At 52.2% G+C, this 27,380-nt stretch overlaps 4 protein-coding genes across 4 annotated transcripts; 1 reads left to right on the top strand and 3 right to left on the bottom strand.

Annotated features, from left to right (window-relative positions):
* Positions 1–164: 164 nt before the first annotated feature.
* IUM83_10139 (THEM6 protein) lies at positions 165–898 on the top strand (the record flags this gene model as incomplete). Its single annotated transcript, XM_067934625.1, has 2 exons — positions 165–367; positions 427–898. The coding sequence occupies 2 exons, from the start codon at positions 165–167 to the stop codon at positions 896–898; spliced, it is 675 nt and encodes a 224-aa protein (XP_067793057.1).
* A 19,075-nt stretch (positions 899–19,973) lies between these two features.
* Positions 19,974–20,288, bottom strand: IUM83_10138 (ABC transporter G family member 31; the record flags this gene model as incomplete). Its single annotated transcript, XM_067934624.1, has 1 exon — positions 19,974–20,288. The coding sequence occupies one exon, from the start codon at positions 20,286–20,288 to the stop codon at positions 19,974–19,976; it is 315 nt and encodes a 104-aa protein (XP_067793050.1).
* A 3,042-nt stretch (positions 20,289–23,330) lies between these two features.
* On the bottom strand, positions 23,331–23,936 carry IUM83_10137 (Cytochrome P450; the record flags this gene model as incomplete). Its single annotated transcript, XM_067934623.1, has 1 exon — positions 23,331–23,936. The coding sequence occupies one exon, from the start codon at positions 23,934–23,936 to the stop codon at positions 23,331–23,333; it is 606 nt and encodes a 201-aa protein (XP_067793056.1).
* Positions 23,937–25,961: 2,025 nt separating this feature from the next.
* Positions 25,962–27,155, bottom strand: IUM83_10136 (uncharacterized protein; the record flags this gene model as incomplete). The annotated part of the gene is made up of 1 exon (XM_067934622.1): positions 25,962–27,155. The coding sequence occupies one exon, from the start codon at positions 27,153–27,155 to the stop codon at positions 25,962–25,964; it is 1,194 nt and encodes a 397-aa protein (XP_067793223.1).
* Positions 27,156–27,380: the final 225 nt, after the last annotated feature.

Raw genomic sequence — 27,380 nt, 5'->3', positions numbered from 1 at the left:
ATATCAAAGCTCGACCACCATATCCCCGAACTTGTTTAACGCGTAAAACTACCTTCTGATTACTTGTACCACTCGACAGTTTTTGGGATCACGAGGAGAGGATTGTGAGGGGACGCGAGCACTTCAGAATCTGCTCCACGTCACGTGAGGCTTGTGCAGGAAAAATGGTGCTGCGCATGCTCTGGAACATCGGCTCAGGACTCGTGTACGGGGCTCTGCACAAGAGCCCTCGTGTCGGGTTGGCGGGGCTGCACTTCCCAGCCGTGTGGAGAGCTCGCTCCGGATTCCTGGACTGCGACGTGAACCTGCACCTTAACAATGCGTCATACCTCTTCAGCATGGAGCTCGCTCGCTGGCACTTCACAGCGTAGGCATTCGTTGTCACAATACTTACTGGAGGTATCGCGTCTAACCTTGTATGAATAGATCGAATGGTGTGTTGTGGCAAGCGATCAAGCATCGTCGGATGTTCCTCGCGGCGTCCCAGGCCATTCGCTTCCGCCACGCCATCCCCCCGTTCCACGCGTACGAGATCAAGACGCACATGGTGTATTGGGACGGCCCGTGGATCTACTTCCTCCACCAATTTCAAGACCCTACTAGCGGTAAGCAGTTCGCCGAGGGATTGTGTCGTGTCATGGTCAAGCAGCGCGGAGAGGGGGTGGCTTTCGAGAAGATGATATCGGAAGTTTACGACGGACCGATTCCAGCTCAACCAGCTGAAGTGCCAGACGTGGTCAAGGGGTTTCTTGAGTGGGACGCTGCGAGTCGCTCAAGCATGGAGGAGTCTCACGAACTGGAGAAGAGCAACATCAACACGAGCCCACCACCACCTACACACAAAAGCCTCGCAGCTCGCATTTGGATGGAGATGCAGCGATCCATGAACCGTCCATGAATACTTCAAGGAAAGTGGAACTGCTGTGAATGCTACATGGTGAAACAAGAACTGCAGAAGAAATGCAGGTTTGTTTACACAGCCACCTCACAAGATTCCACTGGCGATTGTCTGCTGCTTTGTTTATGATTGTTGTCTTTCTCTTCCTTGCCTTGCTTTTTCGAGGCGGTGGTAGCGCAACAATATCTTGTAACTATCTCTTTTACTCTCAACCAGACTGTAGAGCTGCGAACAATGAGAATCTGGGCTTGTTCTAAGCTCACAGACAGTCGAGACTTTGATATGCATGAGCAAAGGCTGGCTTTATTGTTGTGGTTAGCTCTGCTCTCTACTCGGCGAAATGCGGAATGATCTTGTCTGGGCAGGGGCAGAGCCCACTGGGCTCCTAGGAGCCCAGGGTTCGGGAAGCCCACCAACTTCAAAAGTCGGGCTGCCGGGAGCCCGAATGTTGCACGAACCGGGCTCCCCTCACCTAAGTACGAAAATGAGGAGCCCTGCACCCTTGGGCTCCTGTTCCGGGCTCCTCAAATTGAGATATGAAGCTTGATGGCTCTTCGCAACCTTCTGTGATTTGCTAACGCTATTTAACTTTCAACCTTGAGAGTTCGCTCATACAGAAAGATCCTGCTTTGAGCTCGAAGGTCGCTCACCTCGAAGTCCTGTGGAACTATGTGGCTCTCGCTGTTTAAGCGCCTACAGGAAAGACGTGCTATCCCTGCCCGAGAGCAAACGGACCGACGCGCAGAGCACGATGGAATGCATGACATCAACGATCAACAAGCTGCTCCACAGAACCAATCTGCAGCCGCAGTACAACTGAGAAACACGCACCATCATGGCGTAACTACTCAACCCCCAGAGTCCCAGCAAGGCAGTAGCAGCGCCCGACCACATCTGTCATGACACGAAGGAAGACGTCGCTTTGCCAGCGACGGAGGCAGGTCTGTTCCAGTCACACGAGATGAAGGCCACGGTGCGGGTGGCGACGCCTCCGCGTCCATGACGTTAGCAAGTAACTACATGGCAAGATCTTCAGAAGCAATGGGAGCCCAATCAGCTTCCTCAAGCACCACTGGTTCTACCGACGAATTCTCCACCAACGGTGATGGAACGAACAAGAAGCCCCCGGCAGCTGTAAAGAATGCTATTGCAGAATTCCCTGTTATTTCTGGTTTAACGTTGAAGCCACCTACCGATAAAGAGACATCTTACATCCACAAGTGGGGAGTTCGTGTTGAAATCGTTGAAGATGGAAAGCCGGCATACCACTGGATCTGTCTAGCTGATGAATCGTGCAGGCGTCAAGGGACCAATTTTACGCTTTCTTCTGGTCGTACTTCTAAACCTGCCAACCATCTAGCCTCTGTTCACGGCGTAGTTTCATTGAGAACGCTGTCTCACAAAGCCGAAAAGCGGAAGCGGCAGGATGAGATCGAGCACTTGCGGTCATCGCCCCTGTTCGTGAACAACCGGGCAGATTTGGTTTACTCGTGGAAGCTTGTCGAATTATTAACAATAATTTGCCCTTCCGGTTTGGTGAATACAAGGAATCACGCATAATTGAGGCCCTACTGAAGAAAGAGGAGGTGCACGTTGTCATCAATGCGGCTAAAGTGAATAAAGTAATCGTTGAACTGTACTCATCAACGAAGAGTGAACTTATGAGTATTTTGGCCGACAGTAAGATGGCTTCGTTTGGGAATTTTGTCATCATGACTGACTTTTGGACCTGCACTATAGCCCACAAGAAATATATCGGTGTCCGAGTGTATTTCGTTGACACCAACTGAGAATTTCGCTCACTTTTGCTTGGCGTACGCCGGTTCTCACCTAGTTATGGCGATCGTGAAGGGGGTATTCAGGGTCCGTACAAAGCTTGGATTCTAGTTACATGGCGACTTTGGTCTCACTGCGATGGACTTTTACGGAGCTACGAGCGATGGAGGCCCAGACGTTAAAAACCTACTGAAAAACTAGTTGAATTTGAAGTGGGAGTGGTGCAGGGCTCATCTTGCACACGCGGCCACTAGGGAGGCTTGTGGGATGAACGGAGATGTAGAGTGCTCAAGAAACCCACACATGACTGATCTAATCTCGCGTTTAAAGAAAACTATCTCCGATGTACAGTCAGTTGAAAAGACTAGCGAATTATTTTCTGCGCTTTGTAACACGCGAACAAGTACATCTACGACCCAACTTGTGAGCTATGCAGCTAACCGTTTTCTCAGTATTACGGGTACGGTTCGACGCATTTTAGACAAGTAGAACGCGCTTGTGGAATGGTATGACGCGCGCGGACGACTCGTGGGACGACGTAATCAAGCACCTCCATCATTTCGTCTACGAAATCGTCGTCTTGAACTCGAGCAGATTTTGTCGCTATTAGAGCCCATCTCGAGCTTGAAGAGACTATGTCAGGCAGAAAAACCAAATCAGGTTGAAGTACTCATGAAACTTCATCAAATTCGGCTGGATACGGTGTGTTTAACGGAGCCATTGGAAGACTATCGCTCGGAGCGCAAATCCCCTAGATAGATCGATGATCTTTACTCCCCTTGTGGTGTTAACAAGACGTTTGCTACGAGATGCATTTGATACCCGATTTTTCTTCCGATACACGACCGACGCTTATCTGGACGAGGGGGATTTCGTGTTTGAGATGCACCAGAGACTTCATCCTGAATACAAAACCCCAAAAAGTCCCTTAACACTGTGATTCGACAGTTATATGTAGAGAAAGATACTTCCAGCGACGCGATTGAAATTTGTATTAGCCGCGTAAACGAAGCAATCGCGGTGCGACTTCGTGATCTAATGAAGAAAACATTTGATCCTGCCGAGGACAACCGATTGCATCAATTGCCACCCGACGACGATGATGAAGAAGTACCTTTTAGTAGAATTAGGGAGCGCTTTGGAGGCACCATCCGGCAGCCACCGCTAGTTCAACCGGATCGTGTTGCGCAAGAGCTACATCGATGGGAAGTTGATCCTGTTGGGATGAGGGCCAACGACAATGTCCTCGACTTTTGGAAACGCATGGATCACAGTGGAGCATACATCATTTTACCAAAGGTAGCTAAGGTACTGTTTGCGCTCCCTTCTTCATCTGCTCAGATCAAGGTGCGATTTTAGCGTTTTAGGAGACATGGTTACGTCCCATCGATCCAGTATTTCCAAAGAAAATGTTGACATGTGTGCTTTTCTCAATAGATACGAAGACTTCGTCGACATCGCACAGTGTGAGGCCATTCCGGACGCGGAATTAGATGATCACATCCACCATTGTGTGCTTGCTATGACATGGAAGCAACACCACAGGATGTTGAAGACGAAATGCTTCTCGACCTTTTTTCACAGACAAGCGTTGAAGAGGAGGAGGCCGGCTAAATAATTTAACGTTTCCAGTTCTTGGTAGCATCAATACATTTGATTTTTCCCTCTCCATGAGGGTCTCCAAATGAATCGAGTCCCCGCCAGAATCTAAAGCCCGTGGTGAAAACATATAGCCGAGCGAATACACGTTTGAAGTTGAGCGCTCGCGAATATTTGAATAACTAAGGTACATGATGAGTCTTGATCTGCGGAAAAGTGCAGGCCTAACGAGCAGGGTCTGAGACGCAGGTACATCGTCGAGGGCACGAAGACTTCACTCAAGCGACTCGATCAGGAGTTCGTGGACGTCTTCTACTGCCACCACCCGGACCCGTACACCCCCATCGAGGAGACTGTGCGCGCCATGAACTTCGTCATCAACCAGGGCTGGGTTTTCTACTGGGGCACCGGCCAGTGGTCTGCTGCCGAGATCGTCGAGGCGTGCGGGATCGCCGACCGTCTCGGCCTCATCCGCCCCATCGTGGAACAGTCCGTCTACAGCACCTTGGACCGCAACAAAGTGGAGTTCGAGTATGTCGACCTGTACACGAAGTACAAGCTCGGCCTTACAACCTATTCACCACTGGTGTACGGCACTCTCACGGGCAAATGCAGTGCGGGTATACTCGAGGGCCCTCGCGTGGAGAATCCGCAGTTCGAGGCGATTGCCCCTGACTTCGTTTAGCGTGTTGTGAAGGCGGACAAGCTTGGACCTGTGGCTGACAAGCTGGGGCTGTCGATGTCGGAGCTCGGTCTGGCCTGGTGTGTCAGCAACGAGGATGTGTCGACGGTCATGATCGGCGCCAAGACACTGGCGCAACTCTAGCAGAACTTGAAGGCGATGGAGGCGGTGGACAAGATCACCCCAGAGGTGAAGGCGAAGATCGACGCGCTGATCCCGTTCGTGCCGGAGCTGTCGTTGCCGGACGGAACAGCCGCGATGCGCTCGCAGCACCTGTAGCGCGCGATCTCGGGTCAGGGACGTCGATCTGTACGAAATCGTGTGATTTTATCACGCTCTACCATGTCTGAGTTCGGCTAAGCAGTGGCGCCGTGAATTTTAAGGCCATGCGGACAAGACCGTATTCGGCCACAACGATTGCTAGGACAGTGGCCAAGTAGAAGTGCCGTCCAGCCAGATACGCAATAGTAAAAAAATGTCCTCTAGCAATCCTGCCAACAGAACAATCGAAATGTCCCCACCAATGATGAATATACCCATAACGCTATACGATTCATGTAAATAACGCATGGCAGATCTTCCCTCCATGTAAACGATTCACAACAGTGTATCTCATCAAGGACTAGCGCAGCCGCGACATGGCCCTGGAATCAATATCTGTATGTTATCATTCAAGTAAGCGTTAGTGCACCTACTCAAGGTCTTTACATGAGTTACCTTCATCGTTTCCACGCGGGATCCTTCATTACGTCGGCAAGGAATTCATGCTAGCGTGCTGCTAGTTCGGAACGTCGGCTGACATCGCTTTGAGCTTGAGGAATTACCCGCTGAACCTTCGTACTGCGTGGCGGAGGTCTGCTTGTTTTGGCGACCTTTTGGGTTTTCTTCGTTCCTGCTAGAACGGCTGGAACATCTGGGGCTTTTGCGATTGGCGATGCGTACAATGCCCGACTTAGTTCTGCAAGCAGATACTTCTTTAGGCGATCCGAGTGGTCGTGATGATCACGTTCGTTGGCATGGTGGGTTAGGCCTGCTGCAGGCCGCAACAGATCCGAAGTTGGTGCTTTGGTCTCTAATTCGGCCAGACGACACTTAAGCTGTTCAATTTCGGCCGTAAGCGCAGCATTTGTGCTATCCACCTTTGCCTCAATCGCACGCAAACTCTCGTTCTGGTCTTTCACCAAATTTGCTATGTCCTCCCGTACCCGGCGTAGCAGATCTCGAACGCGATTCTCCATCCTTGTCTCTACGACTGCCGTTTCATCTTCTACATATTTTTTTACATGCTCGCCGAGATCATTGCTGCGGCAGTTGTAGGTTGCTTTGACTTCTTTACTCAGCTCCACATGGGCTTGCTGTACAAGTAGTTTAACCTTGTCCTCCATTCTAGATTCTTGGGCAACAGCAGACGATGGAATTAACTTCTGAACTCGACGCATTGTTGGCTTCCCCATGATGCTACCACGCTCTCCAATACTTGCAAGGCAATGCTCCACAACACTGGCCGCAATCTCCTTGAACTTTAGATCAATTTGTAGCTGCATCTGCTTCTTCATCCCATCAAGTTGACTCAATATCACTGCATTTGAAACAGCCGGCTCCACAATCAAAGCATCGATTTTCTGGGTTAATTCGTCACGTGCGCTCGAAAACGCAGAACTCATCTGCTTCTCGATCTGCTGGGTTTTCGCGGCTTGTTCCGCCATTATTTGCTTGACTTCTAACGATTCTAGTCTTGCTCCCTCTCGCAATTGCTGCAGCTCTTGTTGAACAAATTTGTGTGTAGCATCCCTCCCAACAGCCTGTGCGTTTGCTACAACAAGAAGGTCTTGCTGCAGCGATTCTCGGGTATCTTCTAGGACTTTCTGGATTTGAACCTCGATCCATTGCTGATGCGTAGCTAGCTCTACAGTGCTGCTGTGAGCACAATGTTGAATGGCAACCAACGCTGCGCGGTACTCTTTGACTTGCTCCACTTGATTGCTCTGTAGCAATGAATTCTCAGCTGCAAGTCGCTGCGTCTCGTTCCAGAAGTTATCCACGATTCTTGACACCTGCGCTTCTAGACGTATCTGCTCTTGCACGGTCGGGATACAAGCGACCGCGAGCTGTCCTTCATCATCAACCTCCGTCACAACTCCCTCCAGCACCTGGAGGGGGTGGCCGTCAGCCTGGGCTCGGTCCAACACCATCGCGCGGATCTCGCCCGTATTGGTCTGAACCTGAAGAAACTTATAGGCAGCCAACCATGAACGTTATATCTAACACAGACAACTGGCTTGGCAGGGGAGCCCTTAACACCGGGCTCTCACAGTTTTTGAGGGCTCCTTTCACTTAACCTATTTAACTAAGGAGCCCGGGAGCCCGGGATCGCGACTTTTCGGGCTCCCCCCAAGAGCCCGGGGGCCCGGCTCCCCCCCCCGGGCTCCTAGGAGGCTTGGGGCTGTGGGTTCAATAGGTATTGTCGTACGCAGCCAATGTGAGAGGTCGCACCATATTTCTCATACTCTCTTCTCGACATCAACACTGACCGGATCTGAAGACCTTCAAGCACAGCACAAGACATTCAAAACAAACAGACCTCGTCAATAACTTCATCGATTACGCAGGCCGTTTGAAAATATCAATTTCCACCCATACGCATAGTGTTAGCACACTCATGCGCGGATCTGGCCTTCCTTACAGTCGCTGAGCTCTACACCATGCCAAACCCTCATACCATTAAGTGGCGTGATGCTCATCAGTCTGTGGGCTCTCTTCTGTTTGCAAACTGGATCTCCTTGCTGGTCCCACACTCATGTGATGAACGCACCACGGATCCAGCTGCTCAGCCTTATTTATCCCCCCGAACATAAGCTCCGCCATCGCCTATGGCTGCCCTTCCGATTGCACGGACTCCAAGTTGTGCACGGTGGCGCCTAAATATCCCAACAGGCAACGGCTTCGTCAACATGTCGGCAACGTTCTCCTTCGACGCCACAGGCTTCACGGTTATCCCGTTCCTCGCCACGTACTCGCGGATTTTGAGGTCTTTGATTCGCAACTGCTTGGTACGACGGTGTTTACCAGCATGTTTCATCAGTTCACGCGCACTACTAGAGTCGCAATAGAGTACAGTGCCCGCTCTCGGCAACTGCAAATCATCCGCCAACTGCTCAAGCCACACGGCATCATGGGCTCCCGTGTTGGCCGCTATCAACTCTGCTTCACGTGTGCTTTCTGCTAGGATGTCTTGCTTCCAGCTTTTGGCCGAAATTAGTTTCCATTGCAGTACACAGTAAAACCACTCACGGATTTCATGTCTCCCCCTTCTGAAGCAAAGTTGGCATCTGTATAAACCTCAATGTGGAGCTTCTTATTCTTCCTAGCTTCCACCAAATCATAATGCAACTCCGTGTCCTGACTGCCAATCAAATAGCGAAGGACTCTTTTGGCTGCTCTCCAGTGTACCGCCGAGTACTTGTCCAGAAACTTGCTCAGAATCCGGATCGCAGTCGCCAACTCTGAACGAGATCCACTCACCAAGTACTGCAGACACCCGACTAGACTGCGATACGGTAAGCACTCATCTTGCTTGTGCTCACCTTCTGTTGCTGGTTGCAACTTGACCGCATCAGTTGTCATTGGAATGTGCACTGGATATGCAGTATCCATGTGAAACTTCTGCTTGGTGTCCTGCGCGTACTTCGTCTGCTCGAAGATCACGTGCCTCTCCGGGTCGCACGCAATCTGCAATCCCAACAGGTAGTTTACATTACCCAACTCCTTCATATTAAACCGGGCCATCAACTTTCTAGCTATGAACTCCACATCGTGTTCACAGCCAATTAGCAAAATGTCATCTACATAGATCAGTAAGAGCACGAGGCGTGACTCCACACGAATCCAGTAGAGAGCCTCGTCCTTAAAGCATCTCTGGAATCCGAACTCCACCAATGCAATGTGTAGAGTACTGTTCCAATTCCGCGGTGACTGACGCAGACCATATATACTCCTCTTCAAGAGACATACCCAGTCCTCGTAGCCCTCTTCACGTGCCCTTGAGGCTGCTCCATGAAGATTACCCTGTCGGTGGGTGCATTGAGGAATGCAGTGACAAAATCATACGGCTTCACCAGTGCACGTGTCATCCCCGCGTAGAGTAACACAAATCTCAGTGTCTCAAAACGAACCACTGGAGCAAACGTGTCGTCAAACTCCAATCCCCAAATTTGTAGGCAGCCAAGAACTACCAGTCTTGTTTTGTATCTTACCAAGCGGTGTTCATTCTTCTTCAGCACCCAAATCCATTTATTTTTGAGTACATGAGCGTTCTCGGGTCGTGGTACTAAGACCCAAGTACCATTCTTCAGCTGCGCTAGAAACTCCTCCTTCGTGGCCTCTAGCCACTTCGCACACTGGGGAGAGGCCATCATTTCCTCCCACGTCAATGGAACATGCAGTCCCATCATTGCAGTTGCTGCCGTAGACGAGCTCAGCACACTCGCAACAAAATCTTTCAGGTGGACAGGTTTCTTCTTCGCGCGCTGTGAACGACGCGGGTTATTCACCTCTACAGGCACGTGACGCTTTCTTTTTGGCGCCGGTCTTTTTTCTTCTAGACTCACTTCCGTCTCATTAGGTTGCTGTGCCGCTCCATCAGAAGTACTCACATCCTCCCCTTGCGCGCGCACATCACCCATCGCACTGCTCAATTCACTTGTGTAGTGGGTCTAACTTGACTCACTACTTTAGCTTACACGTTGCGCAACGTGTATGAGGAAGCGTAAGTACTTAGTAATTACTTAGGTTAATTATATTTGAGTACACAAATATAAGTTAAGTAACAAAAGGATTCCAAGTGACTTAGATTAGGTAAAATGAGAACTGTATTGTTTGTAAATTGATCTTCCTCTAAAATCTGCTAAAAACTGTTTATCATCTATGAAAGGGTTGGCAGCGGCTGGCTGTCAGAGCCCCGCTAATATGCATGTCTCTGATTGGTAGAAAGATGCTGCTTTCTACCAATAGGATCTTTGGGTATGTGTGGACCACTCACTGTGGTGGTCCACTTCAATGTATCCATCGGTGTGTCTTACACCAATGTGAGGAAGTATCCAAAACGTTTAACAAATAACCTATCTGTTAAATTCACAAGTGGCTTGCAGCCACTTGTACGTGTAACCGTTACACCATCCCCCCTATAAGGTGAGACGCGCGGGGTCCCCGCACGTCAATCTTTGGAATTGACTATTCGTCAATTCTCCGCGTTTGGAGAAGAAATCCGCGCTCATTCAACGATGAGCGCGCCTCAGAAGTCCGCTAAGTCGATGGGGAGTCATCTCTCCATCGACGACTACTCGAACGCCAGAAGGCGAAGTACGGTGACGTCGTCGACTTCGACGACGACGATGAAGACATGGAGGGCGAGGAGGACTCGCCCTCAAAGCGTAAAGACTCAGTGTCGAGCGAATCGCTCGACCCTCACGCCAAGAACGTTCGCCCGCGTGAAGGGGACGAATCGGACGCTTCGAGCTCGAAGCGTTCGCGTACTGAGAGTGATACCCCACTCGCTTCGGCTGGGGCTCTCAGTACTCCGCGCGCTGCTGCTGCAGCGCGTGATGTTAAACTCAAGGCTCTCCGCGCGCTGCGCCTGCAGCGCGATCCATGGATGCCGTCCGCGTCCGAGATCGCGGACCGGTTTGGGAACTCGGTACCTCCGAATGAGGTGCCGCTGTACGTATGCAGCGCCATCAAAGATGACGCTGTGGCTGCCGAGCTGCACTTTGATGCGGAAACGCATCAAAGGCGCGATACTACATCGGACTCTTTCATGAGCTCCGATGGTTTCAAAGCAAGAAGACCTCTTTTCGCAGCAAAGTGCCCGAATGGCAGGCACTTTGTCAAAGCTGGAACGCCTTTGTTGAGAACTTCAACAAGAGGCCGAGTGCTACCGTGATCGGATTAAGCAAGCGCGTGATCGCTTCGAGACGTACTCGAAGCGTGGAAAGCTGGAGCAACTTCATGTTGCTGCTGAGGAGAGCAAATGTGCCGTGCGCTGTGCTCGAGGGCTTTCAGTGCACGAAGTGCTTCCAGGTGCGGTCCGCTTGAGCGACCGCGACCTGAACGGGTACACGTCGTTCCGTGTGCCCGAGAGTCTCAAAGAGCTCCGTGCTAAGTTCTTAGCACGTGAGGGTTCGGGCGCTGGCGATGATCGCAGCGCTCGCTCTACTTCCGCTGTGCCAGTGCGTACTGCTCCTCGTACGCCCTCACCATTTCCGGAACGTCCTCCAGCAAGACGTTCCGCGGCTCCCATGTATCTTGATGGGGAGGAAATCCTCTCCAACGAATACGAAAACGAGCCCCTTGAGGGTTCGTTTTCGGGATACTATGGTCAACAATCCGCTCAACAATCCAGCGGGTTGAGCCGCGGGCGTCACGGATCGGCGGTGGCGGGGGTGGGAACACGCCCCGGGTATGATCAGCCCCGGGCTGATCAGTATGCGCCTCTCCACGACCGGGTGACCGTCGTGGAGCGTCTTCAGGGCGCTGAGTTCGCCGCCCTGAAGCAGGAGCTGGCGAACCAGAAGGCCCAAGTGTCGGCGGTCTCGCAGACCGCCTCGAATATCCAGGTCGAGCTGGGGACCCAGATAAAGGGGTTGCTCCAGCGCGTCCGCGCGCTGGAGGAGAGGTTGTTCGTCGCCGAGGCCAAGTCCTCCGCTTCTGCCTCGGCTCCTGCCGAGGCTTCGGGTCAGCCGAGCTAGATGGCTCGTGCTGCAGGTATGGCTTCAGCCGTCCGACGTAAAAGGTCGGATGGAGGCGCATGCTAGACGGTATGTCTAGCGTGTATGCGTTGCCGTGCCGTGCCAACACAGTGAACGGCCCGATGAAGCGCGGAGCAAGCTTGCTTGCTCCGAAATCCGAAACTGCATGTCTAGGCAGGTTTTGTGTAGCTAACAAAACTAATGAACCAACTTTAAATTCATTTGTGTTGCCTCTGCCCGCATTGTCTGCGTTCAGCTTCTGTTGATCAACAGAAGCTGCTATTGCATCCTGGAAAAACCGAATCACGGCTTGTCTTTTGGTGATGAAACTGAATGCATCCGAGCTGAAGTCATTCAGCTCGCTCTCCGCTAGAGGCCCGGCCTCTGCGTGGTTCTTTGCGGTGTCTGCGCCCTGCGCAGACCCGTAACCTGTCCTTGTTGTTGGGGAGTCTGCGCCCTGCGCAGACTCATGTATTTGTCCATTGTTGCAGCTGACACTGTGCAAGTGTCAGCGGTTTTCTGCGGCTGCTGTATTGCAGTCGTAGATCCTCCCCACTTAAAGTGGGAGCCATCACTCGAGTAAACTCGGTAGACGTGGATGCCGCATGGCATTCACGTAGAACGGTGTATGCCCGGTCGAGGCATGCACTGAGTTATTGATGGCAAACTCTGCCATCGATAAGCACTCGCTCCAGTATTGGAACGAGTGAGCGTAGCTCTTCAACATGTCGACGAGCACGCGATTCACGCGCTCGGTTTGACCGTCCGTCTGCGGATGATCCGCAGTCGACATGGAAAGCTGGCTCCCAAGAAGTGTAAACACTTCTTGCCACAGATGCGCTGTGAAGCGCGGGTCTCTGTCCGACACAATGTCGGACGGCATGCCATGGTGTTTGAACACCATGTCGACGAGCAGACGGGCCGTCTGCTTCGCGGTCACCTCTGCTGGCACCGCAGCAAGATGTACCATCTTGCTGAAACGGTCGACGAAGACCACAACACCGGTATTCCCTCCGCTATCCGGGGAAGACCAAAGATGAAGTCCAAAGACATGGACTTCCAACACTCCGACGGAGTCGGTAGTGATTGCAAAGGAGCCTGCGCGAAACGGCGCAGGCTTTACGCGTTGGCATACCTCGCAAGTACGGATGTACTTGCGCACCCACTTATACTGGTGGTGCCAGTAGAAGTCGCGCGTGAGAAGGACATATGTCTTCTCACGTCCGAGATGTCCCGCAGTCGGGGCATCATGATATTCGTACATGATCCTGAGTCGCAGGTCATGGTCATTCGGCACGACAACGCGATCCGCGTTGTCGTCGACTGTGTTGTAGAGTAGCAGTCCTTCGTGCACACGAAAGCGGTGTGCACGCGCTCGAAGGTGCTTGGGCAGCTTCTGACGGGACTTGTCAGAAGGCGCTGTGCCATAGGCCAGCAAGAGCTTCGCGTCCGCGTCGTGCGCGTACGCGGCCTTCACATCATCCAACAGAGATGATGTGGGTTTGCTCGATCGCATGGCGTCAATGGCATTGACGTCAACAGCTTCTGCATAGTCCAGCCGACGTGATAACGCGTCGGCCACCACGTTCAATCTTCCGGGTTTGTATTCGACCCGGAAGTTATACTCCGCAAAAGAATGAGAGCCATCTCGCCATTCTTTGTGAAGTAATGGCGACTTCACTGCGGTGCGCAGTGAAGCATGGTCGGTGTAGACCACAAATGGTCTACTCCCAAGCAAGTACACTCGGAACTTTGCGAGTGCATACTTCATGGCAAGGAGTTCCTTGTCATGCACCGGATAGTTGCGCTCAGCTGGCTTCAGCTGACGCGATTGGTAGTAGACGACATGATCACGGCCCTCGTGATCGTGCTGCATCAACGCGCATCCGATCGCGAAATCGGATGCGTCACACACTACGTGAAATGGGCGATCTTGGTCAGCCACTGCCAAGATCGGCGCCTCAGTCAAGCCCCGCTTGACTGTATCGAATGCCTTTTGGCAATCGGGTGTCCAATTCCACACAGCTTCTTTCTTAAGAAGCTGTGACAGCAAGCGGATCTTGCCCGCATAGTCCTCCACGTACTTGCACAAGTACGTGGCCAAATAAGGAACTGCCTCAGTTCCTTGACATGAAGGCGTTGGCCATTCGTTAATCACTCTGACCTTTTCTGGGTCAGGGCGGACACCATTCTTCCCTACGAGACACCCGAGGACGGGTATCTCGCTCGCCCGAAGATACACTTCTTCAGGTTCGCGTAGAGCTTATGCTTTCGCATAAGCTCAAGTAGCTGCCGGAGATGCACCCTGTGCATCTCTACGTCGTCTTCCGTCCACAGCCCGGCTGTGGATGAATACATCATCGAAGTAGCTCGGTGCGAAGTCGCGCACCGAGCGCAACAAGTGCGTCACGCACCTGTTGAAAGTCGCAGGGGCATTCTTAAGCCCCTGTGGCATTACTAGCCATTCCCAGAGCATGCCGCTTGGCGTGCTCACTGCCGTGAGAGGGATATCGCTCTCACGCATTAGGATTTGATAAAATCCATCTCGCAAGTCGAGAGCACTGTAAACGGTGCTCCCGGCCATCGAATCGATGATAACATCTTTTCGTGGTATCGGCGTCTGCGCCGGTACCGTCGCATCGTTCAGCTTGTTGTAGGCATGAACGATGCGCCATCCGCCCTGTGGCTTTTTGACACAGAACGTCGGAGCACTGTGCGGGGACTTTGATTCCCGCACTTGTCCTGCTTTACGACGACTTTCAAAGAAGTCGTCGATCGCTTTCACTTGCTCTCGCGGCAGTGGCCACTGCCGCGTGACACAGTACTTCGTGCCCGGCACGAGATCAATCTCGTGCTGAATGCCCTTATCCTGCGGAAGCTCCGCGAAATCTCTTCCGGGAGTACGTCTTTGTACTCCTTCAACAATTCGTAATAGGGACTCGACTTCAGTGAGTCCCAACCTTATTCCTCGAAGCGCTCTCGCTTCGTCTTCGCACTGAGAGTGTCTTCACTCTCAGTGGTACTTCCATGAAGAGCTGCCTCAGCTCTTCGCTCTCGCTCGCCGTTCTTTCGCTGTCCGAAAGAACGCAGACTTACTCGATGCGTCCATCGTGCAAGTCGCGCGTAAGCGCTTCCAGCTCATGGCTGGAAGCGAAGTCAACTCCGACGCCGTCGTCGGAGGACTAGCGAGTTCCATGTCACGATGCTGGAATCCAGTATCGGTGTGCGTCAAGACGCTTAGCGTCTTGACATTCGGCGTCACCGCCGCAGTCTGCCAACAGACTGCTCTTGTTACGTCTCGGTCCCGGACCGAGACTTGCGCAGCGTTTTACGCTTGCGCCGTCTTCTTGTTATGCGGAGCCCGGCTCCGCACAGTTGTTCTTCTTGTCCAGGCCCGGCCGTGGACAGTCGTTCGCCGGCGGACCCTGTCCGCGGGCGCGCGGTATCAAGCCCGGCTTGACCGCATTTTCCTTCGTGCAGCCCGGCTGCACGGTAATGTGTCCCTTCGCCGGCAGACCCTGTCTGCGGGCGCGCGATATCAAGCCCGGCTTGATCGCATGGCGCTTCGTCGTGCAGCCCGGCTGCACGACAGCATGCAAATTGCGTCAGTGCGGTACGTTTGCAACCGTCCGTACTGTTTGCAGCGTCAACTCCCGGAGTTGACACGCCTTCGTCACCTCGACGCCAGTTATTGGCGGAGCCCCTCATCACCGAGGGTGCGTCGGCCCCCGGAGCCGACGTGTCGTTGTCGACCTGACCTCTTCGGGTCAGGGACTGTCCCATGCGTACTTGAACGCGAGTGTTGGTTCCCGGAACCAGCACATCTTTTTCTTCCGACGTCGGCAACACCGCCGACGTGGATCCCACTTGTGCGCGCCCTCGCGCACCCCTTGGGCATTCCGGGACAGCGGCATTAAGCGCTGTCTCGACTGGCGAGTCGCGCGCACCTGCTGGTGCGTGCGCTGCGGTAACAGGGCCATCGCTCTCTGTTCCGCTATCGCGTCCGAAGCGCACGAGCGTGCGCTTCTTCCAGTCTATCACCGGATCATGCCGTGCAAGCCACGGCATGCCCATTACTACGTCGAATTTATCGTCCAGATCCAGGACGATAAAGTGTTCGACAAACACTCGTTGTTTGTACGAGAAGCGCACGTTCACGACGCGCTTCTCGGTCTTCACGATGGCACCTGTTGCAATCGAACTTCCAGAAGACTTCGAGGTACATTTACCTCCTCGAAGTCAAGTCTCGACAGGCTTCGTAGTCGAACAAAGTTGTTCGACGCGCCTGAGTCTACCAATGCTCGAAGAGAGTCACTCGCTCTCTTCGAGTAAACCTTCAAGATGACTAGGTTCGGCCTGTCATCTTGTTTCTTACAGTGAGAGCTGGTCTCACTGGGGCTGCAGTCCTCAGTGTCGCGTGCCCGATGTCGGCACGCGCGACTGCATACCAGTAGGGCGCCCCGCGCCTACTGGATGTTCGCGTTTTTTGTTGGTCCGCGGCGATGCCTAGCATCGCCACGACGGCCACCTCCAGGGGGCATGGGAGCTGTGCACTCCCGTGCAAAGTGACCGATCCTTCCGCAACGGAAGCATCGCACGTTACCTCCCTGCTGCTGGTAACCAGCAGTTGTTGCGCTCGAGAGGTCCATTGGTTCCGGACCTCCCGTCCTCGCTACCGGGCGTGGTTGCGGCCTCGGCACGTTCACATGCAGTTTAGCCTGCCGCAGGCTAAACTCTTCTTGCATGGCAAGAGTGATCGCAGCTTCGAGAGTACTCGGGTACTCTCGGAAGAGATAGGTCTTCACAGGCCCATCTCTAAGTCCTTTCATGAACGTGACGACCTTGGTCGCCTCGTCAATCGGGTTAGTCACGATATTTGATACCAAATATCGTGCGCGCTGCGCGTAAGCATGGACGTCATGCTTACCCTGATGAAGGTCGAGGAACTCCGCCCTCGACCGGAACTCGTTTTGAGGGGGCTCAAACGCTTGTTTGAGCTCCTCTTTGAACACTTCGTACGTGCTGAAGCACGTAGGATCGGAGAGTCGGCGCCCATACGCCCAACTCCTTGCGCGTCCGCCAAGGCAGGACATGGCGAACGCGACCTTCGACAGCGGGTCGACGATGCGTCGAGCCGCTATGGCTGTGTCGAGTTCGACAAGCCATCGGAGGAGAGGCTCGCCCTCTCTTCCTACGTAATTGCTTACGCTCAACTTTAATGGTTGAGCACGCGGTGTCGTCCCTGACGACGCCGTCACTGAGGAAGCAGCGTCACGCTGCTCCTTCATGATGAATCCCAGAGCAACACCATGTTGCTCCGTCGGCGATAGCGTACGCAGCATTGTAGCTATCGCCGCTTCTCCAATGACTGTTGACAGTCGTTGGAGGGCCTCCACTCTGGGTCAGACAGGTGGGGGCAGTCAGCGCGTGCAACATGCGTTGCAGGCGTGTTGGAGCTCTCCATGGGCACCTCCGTGCTCATGTGGTTCTCGGCTCCGCGTTCGTACGCCGCGTACGAACGTCAAGCAGTCGGTCGTTGGACGGACTACAAAGTGCTACCAGGTGTAGTGGGTCTAACTTGACTCACTACTTTAGCTTACACGTTGCGCAACGTGTATGAGGAAGCGTAAGTACTTAGTAATTACTTAGGTTAATTATATTTGAGTACACAAATATAAGTTAAGTAACAAAAGGATTCCAAGTGACTTAGATTAGGTAAAATGAGAACTGTATTGTTTGTAAATTGATCTTCCTCTAAAATCTGCTAAAAACTGTTTATCATCTATGAAAGGGTTGGCAGCGGCTGGCTGTCAGAGCCCCGCTAATATGCATGTCTCTGATTGGTAGAAAGATGCTGCTTTCTACCAATAGGATCTTTGGGTATGTGTGGACCACTCACTGTGGTGGTCCACTTCAATGTATCCATCGGTGTGTCTTACACCAATGTGAGGAAGTATCCAAAACGTTTAACAGATAACCTATCTGTTAAATTCACAAGTGGCTTGCAGCCACTTGTACGTGTAACCCCGTTACAACTTGGAACAGCGCTCTCCGTGTGCCCAGCGTCATCATCACTATGCTCAACAGACTCAGGGAGCTCCACAACAGGTAACGGAACAAACGGCAACTTGTTACTATCAAGATCAGGTCGACGCCGTTGGCGATAGACAATGTTCAATAACTTCTCAACATACTCGCTTGATACCGTTGCTTGCTCGTAGAACTTAATATTCTGTCGGCGATGCTCACTTATCGCTCCACTTGTCAAATCGAGGAGTCGATAGCCTTTCGACTTGGTTGCGTAACCCACCATCAAGGTAGGTGCACCGCGCATCGACAATTTGTGAGTCCGATAAACCTTATCCACAAACTTGAGAGCCAAACAACCAAACGGGCGCAAGTGTTTCACACTTGGCTTCGTGCCATACACCTTTTCATATGGGGTCAAGTGGTCTTTGTTGTCCTCTGTACTTGTGCGGTTTATTGTTTCAATTACGTACGCTGCGGCCTCACCCCACAACAAGCTAGGCATACCGCTGCTGTACAGGACCGCTCTCACTTTGTTGAACAATGTGCCGTGTGCCTTCTCGATCAAACAAGCCTCCTCTGGCGTGTGAGGATGCGCGAAACTTTGCAGCGACTCACCAACCAATTGTTCGGCCATTGTCGTGTTCAGAAACTCAGTGCCCTGGTCGGAATGGAACACACTCACCAGCATCTGATGTTTCGCCTTGATGAGATCCCGAAAATCCTTTAAGCGATCAACAGTCTCATCCTTAGTCTGCTGTCCATAGTACCACTGAAATCTCGAGCCTTCATCAATCAAATGCAGGTATACAGTGAACCCCTCCATGGTCGGTACTTGTATGAAGCCGAGTTCCATGCACACCTTCTTGAACGGCACCGTTGTCCTCTTGGGAGCTGTTTTACGAAACGACATGCACTTCATTTTAGCCATATCGCAGTCGTAACACTCCCCTTTAGCCTTCCGGCCTTCACGCCCCAAGTTTATGCCCACCACCAAGCCCTTGGCTTCCATTTCCCTTATCGCCTGCCCGTTCGCATGGGCTAGACGTAGGTGCCAAAGCTTTAGCGAGGAGGAGGGCGTGCTCGTAGAAATCTGCAGCACCGACATCACTTTGCATGACTGCGGAATCTCCACAACTGACTGATACAAACCATTCACAATTCCAAAATTCCACGTGTATTTCATCGTAGAATTTGTCAAAGTGATCGATTTTTGATCGTCACTTGTTTGGGATTTGAACCCGTGCTGCACGTACATCAACCGCTGCGAGGATGTTCGTGGCGCCGTCCACAAACAGAGCCTCGATGGTGATTGGAACCTTCATCCTTGTAATGGCATCAGTCATTACCAATCTGACCAAACCCTTGAACTTCGGCTTCAGCGTAGTAGATTTCTCCACCCACTTCATCACCGTTACTGTGTCTTCGGTCATCGAAATGAATGCATCGCGGCATCCACATACATTTACGCTAGATGCACTATCCAACACGAACGGCAAACACAATCCAGCACCAGACTCAATCGTCGACAATTCATTAGTATAGCAAGGATCATCATAACTCTTCACCACCTCGATCATGTGGACTAGCTTGCCTTTGGACTTCTCCTCGTAAGGGTTGTAGTATCCCGGTACGTTGTCATGGGTGTCGTCATTGCGTTGTCCCTTGGTAGCCGGCTTGCCCTTGCCTTTCTTGCGTTTCTTCGATTGGTCACTCTTCGGTGCAGTGCAATCGCGCTCAAAGTGCCCCCACTTGCCGCAATTCCAGCACTGAATATTTGTTTGTCTCCGTTTCTGTTGTCCACATCGGTCTCCACCACCACCGGAACGCCGCTTTTTACCTTGGGCATAGAAAGCACTCTCGCCGTGGGGCTGCTGTGGTGCAGGCGTGTATCCAGCCGCAGACTGAGGTTGAGCAATTTTCCTCGCCCGCGCTTCTGAAACCGACTTTGCCTGCTTCATCCGTTCTTCTCGGCTGGTCAATTTCACCTTCACTTGCTGCAAGGTGTAATCGTCGAGATTGTCAAAGGTCTCAACCATACTTTCATTTTTGTCACCAAGACCAGTCAGTAAGGCAGTAATCACCTCATGATCGGATACGTTTTCACCCATGAGAGTCAACCCCCGACAAATAGCCTCTACACGATGAATGTAATCACGAATGGATTCATTATCTCCATCAAATTCCACATTCAACAGCTCACGACGCTTGAACAGAGCTACAGCGAACGATTTCTTCTCAAAATCTTCTACCAATGCGCTCCACTTGGCCTGTGGCTTCTCCAAATGCGCCAAGCGCACGCGACGTCAAGTGTGTTGGTGAGAATGTCGTTGAGAAGCAGTATCTTCGTCTTCCACTTCTTTCGTCGTCTCGCCGCCTCCTGCGATCCATCCCGCTCAGGCTTGGTCTCCTCTCCGACGAGGATCTTCCAGCACTTGCCAGCCTTCAACGCCGCCTTCAGTCCCTCCTTGTACGCGAGGAAGTTCTTCCCGTTGAATCTCAGGAACCGAACAGTATCAACACGACGGCTGTCCAGCCCTCCTTGGTTTGGGCTCATAACCATGAGAATCTGGGCTTGTTCTAAGCTCACAGACAGTCGAGACTTTGATATGCGTGAGCAAAGGCTGGCTTTATTGTTGTGGTTAGCTCTGCTCTCTACTCGGCGAAATGCGGAATGATCTTGTCTGGGCAGGGGCAGAGCCCACTGGGTTGTGGGTTCAATAGGTATTGTCGTACGCAGCCAATGTGAGAGGTCGCACCATATTTCTCATACGAACGTACAGCGGTGAACCCCCCGTGAACACACACCTACACTTACACCCTGGGGTTCACGTTGAAAATCTTCGAACTCCCCTGAACTCCTCCCAAACACCTATACTTGCAAATACTATGGGCATACAATGTTCCAATAAAGGCTACCACCATGTCAGGATACAGGTTGGTGATGGCATGCACAGACGGCAAGATGCAAGCTTGGCAGCAAGCCTACCAGGCATCAGGGAGCGGACGAACAGGTCCCCCAGAGATTCCATTGACACCGTGTGGCTACCATCCTCGTGTTCATGCGTCGCCTGTGCCTCAAACGCCGCGACAGCCAAGGCGCCATACAGAGACATCATTCGTTGACCGAATTGCAGCCCAGGCACAATCAGGGCGTACTCCTCGCTCTACCAGTCAAGCTAACTAGTCATTCTCTTCACATCAGCGGCATCTCTCTACAAGCTCGCGCCCGACTGCTAGACTGCCGGGCGTCGCCTTCTTAGAAGCACAATTAAAACGAGATACCAGTCAACGACTCTACACCATGAAGCATCAGAAGCGTAAAGTTCTATGGTATTTCGCTCGATTGGCTCCTAAGGCCAAACACAGCGATGTTCGCGATAGCGACTTGACCGACGCACACGGTGGCCTTGCTGCTTGTCTACTTTGCAGAGCGACTATGGAATTTCGTGTTGGCAGACACAAGTTGGTGGAGCACATGACAGGAGCCCACAACAGCGAGCTTCATCTTTCCTAAACCAGCGCAATTTGGTCATAACAACTGGTGGTGGCGTTCAAAAGGCGCGCATTGCCCGCAATCTCGATGATGAACTTACAGACGTTGCGGAGCCGGGGAAAATAATTCCCATCCGCTCTATTACCTCGGAGCAGCAGCAGCAGGTCAACGCGTTACTTGCAAGGTGGATTGCGCGTCACGTTCGACCTATGATCATTTTAGAAGACGAAGGTTTCGTTGAATTTGTTTTTTTGTCACTCATGAGCTGGGTCGCGTTGATATTGTCTTGCCTAACCGTGCCCAATTACGAAACGACATTGTCGCTCTTGCGGTATACTACCGAAAGCGTGTCAAGGAGGACATCCCAGCACTTCTGCGCCTACTACTCCCTGACTAGCGACGTCTCGACAGGGCGCGACGGGAAAAGTAACATTTCTCTTACTATTCACTACATCACCGACTATTTTGAATCGAGGAACTGGACTTTTGAAGTCCGCGAGCTTCCCGGCGTTCATATTCATGATGGCCTTGCTATCCCTACTGCTTTGAATGAAATGATGCAAACGGGGCTGTTGGTGAAGGCGTATTGCACACGCCTTATACGCGATGGGGGCTCCAATATGGTTAGTGCGGCGGCAAAGCTGGGGATTGCCGACATGTCTTGCATCGCGCACTCCCTTCACTTGGTCGTAGCTGGGATTTTGATGAAGAAGAAAACGCAAAAGGCGGACAAGTCTGTAAAACATCTGGCGTGGGCGGCGCAGGTAACTAGTAAATGTGTCGAATCTATCCCAGTGCACCACGAAGATGAACAACTCTCGAAAGAAGAACGTGAGGATATAGAAGTTCTTCGCGATCTTGCACTTGAAGAAATGGACACATATCTTGATACTACAATTTGGAGTCTTGAGTGCAATGAATTAGATTCTGAGCGTAACGTTGTTCAGCAGTTTCGTGCACTGGCAAGCTACTTTAGAAAATCTCCGAAAGGTCAAAATCGGCTCAGTGCGTGTCAGATTAAGGCCCATGGCATCAAGCCAAGTGAAGTTCTTCGTGTGAAAATAGACTGTTCGACGAGATGGAACAACTGTTGGGATATGTTGCAGCGTCTGGTTGCTTTCGAGCAAAGCCTAGTTAGTTTCTTTGCCCATTTGAAAAGCCCCGAAGGTCGCAAGGAGTTTGAAGGTGTGGATGCAAAGCTGCGACGGCCAAAAGCGTCGGAATGGTTAACGATCAAGTGCTTATCTACTCTATTGGCTCCGCTTGCTGCCGCTACAGCTGCTCTCAGTGGGCAACAATATCCTACGCTGCCTTTGGTGGCTTCTACCCTCTAGAGCACTCGAAAGCACTTGTCACGGAAGGATTTGTTTGCTGCTCACGTAGTCATTGCGGATGAGGACGCTTATGTGGCGGAGACTGAGGTAATGATGAACGAGTGTCGTAAAACAATTTTGAAGCTGTTCAATGATCGGTTCTTCGAATTGGAAAATAGCGAGCTTGTGTGGGTTGCTTACCTCAACCCTCGCGTTGGAAAGCGGATGCCACATCTTAGTGCTACTTACAAACAAGAAGTTGTGAATGGCCTCCTCGCAGCGGCACGTGAACTGGCTCAAGAAGCTGAGGGAGGCGTACTTTACCAGACGCCAATTCAAATTGCACTCCAGAAACAATTTGAAACAACGCAGGTTGCAGGCGGCTTCATGGACGATCTTTTTGGGCCAGATGAGGTTCCTCGACAACGAATTGAGAAGGACTGCGCGGACGAGTTTACGTTGTACTTGAGCGATATCAACACGGTCCTCAGCACGGATGAGCCGTTGTTGTGGTGGCACATCCACCGCACGAAGTATCCCCGTTTAAGTCGCCTTGAAAGGAAGTGGTTCGGGGCTGTTGCAACGAGCGTTCCCTCCGAACGAGCTTTCTCGACGAGTGGAAACAGCTTGACTGTCAAACGAAGTTTCCGTGCGCCTTCACTGGTAAGGGATATGGTGTTCATTGCTAGTAATTGGCGAATTGAAAATCTGTGATGATACCAGCTGCTGCGAATCTTTGTATAGTGTTTCTTTTTAATACAATACATGCTAACGATTTACATGTCCTCTTGGGCATTCATCGATATCGGCCTTCCTCCACGCCATGCACCAGCCCGTCAGGCATAGAGACAGACTTCTCGCAGATGCCCCCATCCGCGGTGTCGCGCAACATCTTCACAGAGAAGAAGTGGCTGGCGAGGTGGCGCTGCTTGAACCACGTCTCGTCGTCCACGCCGGTGACGCCTTCACCGAAGATGTCGTGCTGCAGGTCCACCAGCTTGTCGCCACGCCCGAAGTTGCCGAACGGCACCTTGAGTACGTCTTCGCACCCCTCCGGGGACGTGAGGAGGAGGGTCTGCATGCGGCGGATAGGTGGCCTACACCGGTCAGGATGGCAGCAACTAGGTCCTGCAGCAGCTCGGACGAGCCGGAGCCTCTCGTCATCTCGCATCACGTCTGGGGCGTCAGGTGCTCGATCCATGTTGTTGATCAGTGCCAGCGTCGTGACCAACTCGAAGTAGATGATGGACTTGAACGCGATATGGCCGGGCTGCTTCATGTCCTTCTGGGCGGCGATAACTATCACCAGCGACGAGAACACGAGCGGGAACACGATGAACTGCACCATGCTAATGCTGACCACCCTGGGCTTGCCGTCACAGATCTGACGCTGCTCGGCCATCAAGTCCTGCAACCGGTGCTTCTGAGCGTTGACTTGTAGCGGTCGTGCAGTCCTTGGGCGTCCAGCGCGCTGGTGATCTTAATCCCCTTATAGACTGCCGCCCGCAGCTTGTAGTCCAGGTACAGACCGCTGAGCGTTCCCGCGGCAAGCACCACCTGCCGTTCGTAGTTCTGCGAGATGCCCCACATGCTGCTGGGGTCCGATTGAAGGACAGCTAAAACTACGCGCGGAGCTGGGAGTATAACGGCGGCAGGAGTAGTCGCAAGAAGTCGTTGGGAATGCCACCAAAGTCGGCGTGAGCTACTTTAATTAAGCCATAGTAATTTCAAGTATAGGGGTTCAGAGGGTGTTCACGGGACGTCCAGCGGTCCAACCCCCCCTCCCCCCCCCTCGAACGTTGAGGGGGTTGAGAGGGGTATACGCGAACGTTCACAGCTCTACCAGGCTGCCTGCTGCACGGCGTCCGTCACACCGTTCCGTTGAAAGTTGGCAAGCTTGCCACCCATCTTTGCCATTAGGGGGACTCAAACCTTGCCTAAACGCCAATCAAAACCAGCAGTCGCGCGTTCTGATATCCAGCATTTCCGAGAACGTGAAACCAGCAGCGGTTTGGCATCGCAAAGGGGGCATTCAAACGGCGCTTGCCACTTTTGAAAAGATCCCCCCGCACAGACGGCAGCATGCCACGTGTGAGCGAGCGCCAGCGCTTACTCGGCGAAATCATTGACGTTTTGCCTGTTGCAATTATCGAAGAGGACGACGAGGAAGAGCTACATGACCTAAGCTGTGACGACATGGCGCGGCAACTGGTTGATCCCGAGGAGCTTCCGTCGTCAACTGAGGAGCTTACCTCTCTACTCGTCTTGGTGGAGTCTCGTCGACACTTGGAGGGCCATACACGCCTTCCTATGAGTATCGAATTCCGTGATAGCGGTTTTCAGTCTCTCTCACCTAAGCAGTTCCGCCAAATGACGAGGGTTAGTCATGCCAGCTTTCTCCGTATCGTATCGGGCATCGAGTGTCACGGAATATTTCAAAACAATTCTGCTTGCGGACAGGCACCGGTGTGGCTGCAGCTAGCGGTTGCGCTGGATCGTTTGGGAAATTACGGCAACGGCGTGTCACTAGGAAGAACCCAAAAGCTCTGGGGGATTGGCCAAGGTACATGCGCTCTTTACACCACTCGTGTTCTTCTCGCACTGAAGGACCTTTCTGCTAAGTATGTCGTGTGGCCAGATAATGCGAGGCGGCTGTCGACATCTCACCCTATGGCATAACAGGGTTTTCGTGGATGTGTCGGCTTCATTGATGGTACTACTTTTCCGCTTTCCCAAAAGCCTGCAGTCAATGGTGAGTGTTACTTCGATCGGAAACATCGTTATAGTGTCAATGCTCAAGTAGTTTGCGATGACAGTCGAAGAATTATTGCGTTTTACTCCGGATGGCCAGGTTCCTGCGCCGACAGTACCGTGTATCGCGAGATGGCAATTGCGAACAACACGAACAAGCCTTTGTATTTCTCGCAAGGGGAGTATCTTATTGCCGATTCGGCCTACCCAGCTGATGTTGTCTGCAATACTCTGGTCCCTTCGTACAAGTATAACATGAAAGGTTATGCGAATGAAGACTTTAACACATGCGTGGCCCACGTGAGAGTTGTAAACGAGCACACTATCGGCGTTCTGAAGGGGAGGTGGAGCTCTCTCAAAGAGCTTCGTATTCAAATACGCAAGAAAGAAGACGTAAAGAGAATTACCCTGTGGTTAATCGGCTGCGTGGTGCTGCACAACATGCTCATAGATTTTGCTGATGAATGGACTGAGGAATATGAAAGCGAGTCGGACAGCGAATTGGACGATGAAGAAAATCAAACAAATATTGATACCGATGAAGATGAGTTTGGTTTTCGACACGAACTTAAGCGTCGCTCCATTCGGAAGGCCCGTGAGCATGGCGGAATACTTTGGGCACGTGACCAGAGAGGATATGCATGATCGTTGAGAGCGAGGCGGTCATAACTTGTGATCACTCAACCATTTTCATGAAGACTTCAATGTCCTCAGCGGACTTGTTCTGGCGAATCAGCTCAATCAGCAGAGCTTGTTTCCGGGCAGAACGCTTTTCCTGTAGCTCGTCCAGATTCTGTTGCCGCAATACAGCTTGCTTTTCATTCCACTGGCGTTTTTCCTCCTCGAGTTTAGCTCCAAGAAACTCAATCTTGGCCTCTGCGTTTCTAGCATAAGCCTGAGATAATGACATGCGCGTCTCGTGAGCTGAAGCATGTGTGGGTTTGTTGTCGGTCGGTTGAGAATTGCTTTGCGGAGGCTGGGGAGCGTTTGAGTTGGTAGTCAACATGGTTTTCTTTGCTGTCTTTTTTTGCTTGTCCTTCTTTGCTCGTTGTGCAGGCTTGGCTATCTCGATTTTCGCGACTCGCTTGCGCTGTAGTGATGGCTGCGGTAGTGCTGGCTGTGGTGTAGCAGGCGTAGAGTTACTCGGCTGGACAAGCGGATTGGGAGGAAAATCATCGTCTTGAAACTCGTCAAGCGATGGTGAATTCGGTGTACCTGGAGAAAACATTGCTGTTGCAGTCTTTGACGCCAGACCAGCCATGCGCTGTGGGCGCTCAACGATGTCGTCACTTTCATCACTAATAGTGCTGATGCCTCCGGAAGAGCTGGTGTGAGGGCTCGAGCTGGATGCATCATCATTCTCGTACGCATAGGCTAGCGCTCGGACCTCCGTTTCGGTAGGCACGCTCTCAGTGACTGCAGTGCATACAACAGCGCCGAGCACGACCGTAGCATGCGCGTTCATGTTTGGCCGCTCACCGAAAAGAGCCTCCAGCCTGTAGAAGCACGGGCACATCTTCTCCAACTTGGTTGGGAGGGACACACCTTGACGTATCTCGGCAGCTGTTAGGCCCATGCCGGTTCCGCCTTGCAGCTTGAGCACCTCGCGAAACTTCTTCACCACGTTCTCCCAACGTTGCTGCATATTTCTTGGTTTGAGACTCTCGTATTTCTTGGTTTTGCTGCGGAGATGTGCGGCCATCTGCGTATACGCTGCCGACTTCGTGATCTTAGCCTTCCCCCCTACTGTAGTCTTCCCACTTGTGCCGTATATGCTCTCGAAGTTTGCTGGCTTCTCGATCCAAGACAGCAGAACCTTGATGTCAGCCTCCGTAAGATGTGTGTTCTTCGCCTCGTTGCTGGAGGCCATGGCGCGCCCACAATGAAAGACAGGGGGGTAGGAGGGAGGGGGCTGCGTGTGCTTTGAGTCTTCACCGCTGGTAGGCAAGTTGAAATGTGAACGAAGGCGATACCCCCGCCCCGTTACAAGATCCTCATCGATTCTGGGCGCGAAGACCTTCGCGCGCAAGCGCATCGCCTCGAGAAGAAGATTTTGGCGCGAAACCAGCACTTGCTTGTTTACGAAACAAGCCAC

This window comes from Phytophthora cinnamomi (genome assembly GCF_018691715.1).
Source record: "Phytophthora cinnamomi strain GKB4 chromosome Unknown Contig30, whole genome shotgun sequence".
NCBI classification, from domain to species: domain Eukaryota; phylum Oomycota; class Peronosporomycetes; order Peronosporales; family Peronosporaceae; genus Phytophthora; species Phytophthora cinnamomi.
The sequence above is the reverse complement of the archived record's forward strand: the minus strand, read 5'-3'. Positions and strand labels throughout refer to the sequence as shown.